The 8,468-nt window shown below is 35.6% G+C and overlaps 1 protein-coding gene across 1 annotated transcript; it reads right to left on the bottom strand.

Annotated features, from left to right (window-relative positions):
• Positions 1–379: 379 nt before the first annotated feature.
• LOC144288413 (olfactory receptor 2T8-like) lies at positions 380–1,372 on the bottom strand. Its single transcript, XM_077855916.1, has one exon. It carries the CDS (start codon positions 1,370–1,372, stop codon positions 380–382), a length of 993 nt encoding a protein of 330 aa, XP_077712042.1.
• Between the last annotated feature and the right edge of the window lie 7,096 nt (positions 1,373–8,468).

Raw genomic sequence — 8,468 nt, forward strand, 5'->3', positions numbered from 1 at the left:
ACTGTATTTTCACTTATTAAAGGATAGTTTCCAGAGGGGATGTGTGAGGGAATTGGTTAAATAGGAAATAGGGGATTAAGGAGGGCATTTGTGGAGAACACGGTGTTGTATTTAAGTGTTGAATTGCTAAATTCTATACTAGAAATCAATATTTCATTGTATATTAAATTAAAAACTTGAAAAAGAAAAAAAGGCTAAAAATTTTTAAGATATTATAAAATAATTATTATTCATAAAAAAGACCCAAAATACATAGTTGTGACTGCATTTCAAAGTAAAATAGTAACAAATAGATATAATACATATACAACTATTACCTAGGTTATTTCACATAATTCCTTTTGTTTGGTTTTGAAATTTGGGACAAATCAATATAATCTTATTTATGATGTAAGGCAGCACATTGACCCATACACTTTCTCAAGGCTCCCTTGACTTCACTGTTCCTCATACTATAGATGATGGGGTTCAATAAAGGAGTGAAGATCGTATAGAACACTGACACTATTTTATCATGGTTAGCTGACCTATAGGATTTGGGTCTCATGTAGATAAAAATAGCAGCTCCATAAAAGAGTCCCACCACAGAGAGATGTGAGGAGCAGGTGGCAAAAGCTTTCTTGCGGGCTTCTCTAGAATGCATCTGGAGAACTGCAGCAAGGATGAGACTATAGGAAATCAGGATGAGAGAAAACGGAACCAGCAGCATTAATACACAGCAGATATACATGACATACTCAAAAACAAACGTGTCAGCACAAGCCAAACGCACCAGAGTGGGGGCCTCACAGAAGAAATGATTGATCTCATGTGCACCACAGAATGGAAAACTCAGGGTGGCAGCAGCCTGCATGAGCCCATCAGCTGCCCCCAGGGACCAGGACCCCACGGTCATTCTCAGGCATAATTGCCAGCTCATGAGAATGGGGTACCTCAGTGGGTGGCAAACAGCCACATAGCGGTCATAGGACATGGATGCTAAGAGGAAGCACTCGCTCCCTTCCAAAGTGATGAAGAAGAAGATCTGAAGCCCACAGCCAGCAGGGGAGATGGACTTCTTGCCACTCAAGTAGTCAGCTGCCATTTTGGGCACAATGGTGGAGATCAGCATCATGTCCATGAGGGAGAGTTGACTCAGTAGGAAGTACATGGGTGTGTGGAGCCGGACATCCTGGTGAATCAGGAGAATCATGAGGGCATTGCCCATGAGGGAGCCGAAAGCAATTGTCAGAACCATTGAAAAGAGAAAAAGGTGGGCTTCTGTGTGGTGAAAGAGTCCCAGGAGAATGAAATCTGAGGTGGTGTTCCAGATGTTCATGATTTCATAAAAGAGTGACACTGCAAATGAAGAAAAAGATGACAGTTTCATCATTTACAATGCTCTATTCAATTACATTTTTCATGAAAAGAATTTGTGTGAAAATGTTAAAAACTATACCACATCCTTCATCTGTGACTTGCAGTCTTTTTAGCTTGGACATAATGTTATTTTCATTTTTTTCATTTTCAATATAAACACTCCTCAGATTTAGTTTGCTTAATTGATATAAAGAATACAATTTCTTGATGAATTTAAAATACTTTATAAACATATATTTGTGCTACCTGATATCAACATAATGGACAAGGAGTAAAATATTCAGTTTATTCATGTCTGTGCTTGCTTTTACCATGCATAGTCAAGATTCTTACAAGATGAATTAAATCAATGTGTTCAGCAAGGTAAAAGCTAGGTCTTTGTTAATGAGGACTGCATGTATCAAACACACCATAATTTATTGGAACCTATAAAAATCTGAATGTTTTTCCTGACATTGATTAAACTGGGAAGGCATTTTTACTTTCCAAAGAAGAAAAGTTATATATTTTTTAAAGATTTTATTTATTTATTTATTCATGAGAGACACACACAGAGAGAGGCAGAGACATAGACAGAGGGAGAAGCAGGCTCCATGCAGGGAGCCCAGTGTGGGACTCTATCTGTGGACTTGAGGATTACACACTGAGCCCAAGGCAGACGCTTAACCACTGAACCACCCAGGCATCCCGAGAAGTTATATTTTCAGGTGTAAGAAGTGGAAGGAATTTGTCTGTAGATATAACCATAACTTTATATGGAATTAATAGTTTGACTTTTTCAAGTTAAACATTGAATAAAATAATTACCTTCCTAGAATATGTTTCCCAATGCAAGACAATGGTACTAAATGCAACATTTCTTTAACTGTATAAAGAGATCTTGTGTAATGATATGTTTTCCCTTCAGAGTTAGAGACACAATCTTCTTTGGCCAAATAGGAGAAAATAAAATGTTAGCATCCAATGTAGATAAGTTCATTTCTTCTTCAGTCCCAAGAGAATCTATATCTCTAAAGGCATATTCATCCCTGATCTGCTAGTACTGAAACTGCTCTCACTTGTTGAGTGAATAGGATCATAATTGAAGGAATGAAGATGTTAATTCAATCTCAAAGATGGCATCTAATTCAATGAAATGACATTTCAGGAGTTCAACTCTTCCATTGTCATTTTATTTGCCCCTGATTTACATATGCCTCATGTACTGAAATGCCAATAAAGACAGAAAGACAGTTCAAAAAGCTCACTCAATCCCTAACTCCATGGCTTCAGCATCATCATTGTCCTGACAGCATTCTACTTCAGGGCTTTAGTTGGTTGTTTCAAAGTTAAACATAGAAGCATACTTCCTCCTCATAGATTTACACTGCATTTCCCAAAATTTTGTTATTTGCACACCCTCAAATCTGTAATGTTTGCAGTCTGCACATCTAGGAACTGTATGAATTCCCTAATTATGGGTCTCTCTAGTGCTTTCCTGAAGGATCTCAAAACCCAGAGTTTGTCTTTTTGTGATTGGATTGTTTCACTTAACATCATACCCTCAACAATCACTCATGTTGTATCATGTGTAAGAATTTCCTTCTGTTCTAAGTTGAATAGTATCCCTTTTATTTTTTATTTTATTTTTTTTAATAGTATCCCTTTTAATGCATACACAATATTTTCTTTATTAATTCATTGCATCTATGGACAAAAAATGGCTTCTATCATTCACTTCAATTGTCTATTTATGGATAAATTTAATGGGATTTTTCATATATTTTTAAAATTTTTGGGATCCCTGGGTGGTGCAGCGGTTTAGCACCTGCCTTTGGCCCAGGGCGAGATCCTGGAGACCCGGGATCAAATCCCACATCGGGCTCCCGGTGCATGGAGTCTGCTTCTCCCTCTGCCTGTGTCTCTGCCTCTCTCTCTCTCTCTGTGTGACTATCATAAATAAATTTAAAAAAAATAAAAAAAAAATTTATGTGAATATAGATTGATAATAGAGTAATTATAGCTACTTTTTCCCCATTTACATGCATGCAAGAGAGATGAATGTGTTTATAGACTCATTACAGCTAAAATTATTACATTTAGTAAATACTTTTTCTTTTGAACTTAAACTTTAAGTTTTTAAAAAATTTAGAATTATTAGTGCTTAACTATTGAATGGAGATAGGTATATATATGTATACATACATACATATATATATGCATTATTTTAAGGTGAAATATATGTATAAAAACCATTATTCATCATGGGTCTGATTGTCAACTCAACATGCTATTTTGTTTATAGTATTTACTAGTAAGATCTACTAAATGTGTCAATTAAAATAACTGGTAGGAAATCATATTTTTCCAAGAACAACAATCTTAAGTTATTTATTTTATCAAAAATCCTAAGTATATTTTACAAGAGACACAATTTTTCACTAGTTAAATGTTAGAAAGTCTGCACAAAGAAGATTCTACAGGATAATTCTTAATTGAGTATGCATACAAAGTGGTTGAAAATCCAAGTAAGAAATTAACTTATCCTGAAATAAAATATCTAAAATGGAAGAATGAAAGTTCAACAATGACTAACGTAGACGTAGGAAAATTTAGTATTCTGAATTTTTTTTCCTCTGGCTTAAAAGGGAGATCATTTCCTATGTTTTCAGTCTTTTACTTAGAAAGGTGCTGAAATTGTGGTATCTTTACTTAAATTATAAAATCATATATTTTTCAATGATAATAGAAGGCATGAGCTTATACTCCTTTTTTTTTCTCAAAGTGTAATCACAGAAAATTTATAGCATGCTGATAATTTTCCTTCTGTATCTTTCTTTTTTTTTGTTTGTTTTTTTTAATAAAATAATTTTTATTGGTGTTCAATTTACCAACATACAGAATAACACCCAGTGCTCATCCCCTCAAGTGCCCCCCTCAGTGCCCGTCACCCACTCACCCCCACCCTCCCGCCCTCCTCCCCTTCCACCACCCCCAGTTCGTTTCCCAGAGTTAGGGGTCTTTATGTTCTGTCTCCTTTTCTGATATATCCCACACATTTCTTCTCCCTTCCCCTATATTCCCTTTCACTATTATTTATATTCCCCAAATGAATGAGAACATACACTGTTTGTCCTTCTCCGATTGACTTACTTCACTCAGCATAATACCCTCCAGTTCCATCCACGTTGAAGCAAACGGTGGGTATTTGTCGTTTCTAATGGCTGAGTAATATTCCATTGTATACATAAACCACATCTTCTTTATCCATCATCTTTCGATGGACACCGAGGCTCCTTCCACAGTTTGGCTATTGTGGACATTGCTGCTAGAAACATCGGGGTGCAGGTGTCCCAGCGTTTCTTGCATCTGCATCTTTGGGGTAAATCCCCAACAGTACAATTGCTGGGTCGTAGGGCAGGTCTATTTTTAACTCTTTGAGGAACCTCCTCACAGTTTTCCAGAGTGGCTGCACCAGTTCACATTCCCACCAACAGTGTAAGAGGGTTCCCTTTTCTCCACATCATCTCCAACATTTGTGGTTTCCTTCCTTGTTAATTTTCCCCATTCTCACTGGTGTGAGGTGGTATCTCATCGTGGTTTTGATTTGTATTTCCCTGATGGCAAGTGATGCGGAGCATTTTCTCATGTGCGTGTTGGCCATGTCTATGTCTTCCTCTGTGAGATTTCTCTTCATTTCTTTTGCCCATTTCATGATTGGATTGTTGTTTCTTTGCTGTTGAGTTTAATAAGTTCTTTATAGATCTTGGAAACTAGCCCTTTATCTGATACGTCATTTGCAAATATCTTCTCCCATTCTCTAGGTTGTCTTTTAGTTTTGTTGACTGTATCCTTTGCTGTGCAAAAGCTTCTTATCTGTATCTTTCTGATCCCCATCAGAAACTTACGCTAAACACTGTAATTTGTTTCTCTCAGAATACCAGGATGATTAATCAATCTGTTCTGTTAAAAATAACATAATAACAGCTAAATCCTTTATTAACTGAGTTGACAAGTTACTGCAAAAGACTTTACCTGATGATTGTGTCAGCTAACATATGTTTTCATTTTCACATTGTGGGATATAAAAATAATATTTGTAAAACTACATAGAGAAAGTAATGTGACTTTAGATTTTCTGGGGTTCAGAACTTACTAAATATTAGAAAGACTATGAACTACTTACATATATAAAATGATGATCTTCAACAAGCTGGATCTGTATCTTTTCTGAGCAGAATCATCCTAATGCTTCTCTTTGGGAGGAGGAAGGATCTTATAGTGTGGCAACATCAAACTCACTCATATCACTGTCTAGACTATCTTATTTAAGGGTGTGGCCTATTGACATCTTTTGATAAAAATACCATCTTACTAGTATAGCAGACTTGCATAAGTCTCTTGGGATGATGAAAATGTTTAATTTTAAAGATTTTAAAGATTGTGCATTCTTTCAGAAAGTTATGATTAATTAATATTAAAATAATAGAATCATCTATAATCAAAAGTAAAATGTAAATAGCTATGTATAAAAAGGAATGATTTTTAAAAATCAAGGAGTTAAATAATGTGATACTTGAACTAATTGTTAAAATTTTGATGGGGCAGATTAGAGTGCACTATTGAAAGATAGCTTTTATCAAAGACAGTAATCAAAATGATCAAACCCATGGTAGGATTTAGCTATTGTTTTTATCATTAAACTTCATTTGATGCCGTGTCATAAGTTTGTTTGCTTGTATATTTGTGATTTTATTTTACCCTGTTATTTTATTTTACTTAATATTTATAGCTAAGTAATAAAATCTATGATAATGGTAAGAACAGAGAAGAATACATTTATTGTGTCAAGCACTTTTTTTAAATTTGTTTGCTTGTTTTGTGCTTCAAACACTTTGAAGTTTGATTTTATATGGATTCTTTTAAAATATTTTATTATTGTTTGTACTATGTATTTTCAGTTTCCAAGCAAACCTTGGTTCTTGGCTACATTTTTATCACTCCATTTGCCTTGGCTTACCCAAGAATATATATAAAAATGGGTGATAGGAATTAAGGAGTACACTTGTTATAATGAGTACCAGGTGTTATATGGAAGTGTTGAATTACTATATTGTATTCTTCCAACTGATATTACCTTGTATGTTAACTACTGGAATCAAATAAATAAATAAATAAATAAGCAGAAATATATATATATATATGCAGTTATAATACTTATATATGTATATACAACTATATATGTGTAGGTGTACACATACTCATATATATACACCTATAAAACTTATATGTGTCTATATATAAACATATATTATATATGTGTGTGTATATATAGAATTGTTTAATCCATGTGAGCTGTAAGAAGTATCATTTATCTGTTTAGGAAAACCTCACCTCAAAAGAAAGAATCAGAAACAGTCCTCTCTCCCACAGACTTACAAAATCTGGATTACAATTCAATGTCAGAAAGCCAATTCAGAAGCACTATTATACAGCTACTGGTGGCTCTAGAAAAAAGCATAAAGGACTCAAGAGACTTCATGACTGCAGAATTTAGATCCAATCAGGCAGAAATTAAAAATCAATTGAATGAGATGCAATCCAAACTAGAAGTCCTAACGACGAGGGTTAACGAGGTGGAAGAATGAGTGAGTGACATAGAAGACAAGTTGATAGCAAAGAGGGAAACTGAGGAAAAAAGAGACGGACAATTAAAAGATCATGAGGTTAGATTAAGGGAAATAATCGACAGCCTGAGGAACAAAAACCTACGTTTAATTGGGGTTCCCGAGTGCGCCGAAAGAGACAGAGGGCCAGAATATGTATTTGAACAAATCCTAGCTGAAAACTTTCCTAATCTGTGAAGGGAAAAAGGCATTCAGATCCAAGAAGTAGAGAGATCCCCACCCTAAAATCTATAAAAACCATTCAACACCTCGATATCTAATAGTGAAGCTTGCAAATTCCAAAGATAAAGAGAGGATTCTTAAAGCAGCAAGAGACAAGAAATCCCTGACTTTTATGGGGAGGAGTATTAGGGTAACAGCAGACCTCTCCACAGAGACCTGGCAGGCCTAAAGGGCTGGCAGGATATACTCATGGTCCTAAATGAGAAGAACATGCAACCAAGAATACTTTATCCAGCAAGGCTCTCATTCAAAATGGAAGGAGAGATAAAGAGCTTCCAAGACAGGCAGGAACTCAAAGAATATGTGACCTCCAAACCAGCTCTGCAAGAAATTTTAAGGGGGACTCTTAAAATCCCCTTTAAGAAAAAGTCCAGTGGAACAATCCACAGAAACAAGGACTGAATAGATATCATGATGACACTAAACTCATACCTTTCAATAGTAACTCTGAATGTGAACGGGCTTAATGACCCCATAAAAAGGTGCAGGGTTTCAGACTGGATAAAAAAAGCAGGACCCATCTATTTGCTGTCTACAAGAGACTCATTTTAGACAGAAGGACACCTACAGCCTGAAAATAAAAGGTTGGAGAACCATTTACCATTCGAATGGTCCTCAAAAGAAAGCAGGGGTAGCCATCCTTATATCAGATAAACTAAAATTTACCCCGAAGACTGTAGTGAGAGATGAAGAGGGACACTATATCATACTTAAAGGATCTATCCAACAAGAGGACTTAACAATCTTCAATATATATGCCCCGAATGTGGGAGCTGCCATATATATCAATCAGTTAATAACCAGTTACGATATAATAATACACTTACGCTTGGTGACTTCAATCTAGCACTTTCTACACTCGATAGGTCTTCTAAACACATCTCCAAAGAAACGAGAGCTTTAAATGATATACTGGACTAGATGGATTTCACAGATATCTACAGAACTTTACATTCAAACGCAACTGAATACACATTCTTCTCAAGTGCACATGGAACTTTCTCCAGAATAGACCACATACTGGGTCACAAATCACGTCTGAACTGATACCAAAAGATTGGGATCATTCCCTGCATATTCTCAGACCATAATGCCTTGAAATAGATCTAAATCACAACAAGAAGTTTGGAAGGACCTCAAACACGTGGAGGTTAAAGACCATCCTGCTAAAAGATGAAAGGGGAACTGGAGGGTATTATGCTGAGTGAAGTAAGTCAATCG

This window comes from Canis aureus, chromosome 18, assembly GCF_053574225.1.
Source record: "Canis aureus isolate CA01 chromosome 18, VMU_Caureus_v.1.0, whole genome shotgun sequence".
Classification (NCBI taxonomy): domain Eukaryota; kingdom Metazoa; phylum Chordata; class Mammalia; order Carnivora; family Canidae; genus Canis; species Canis aureus.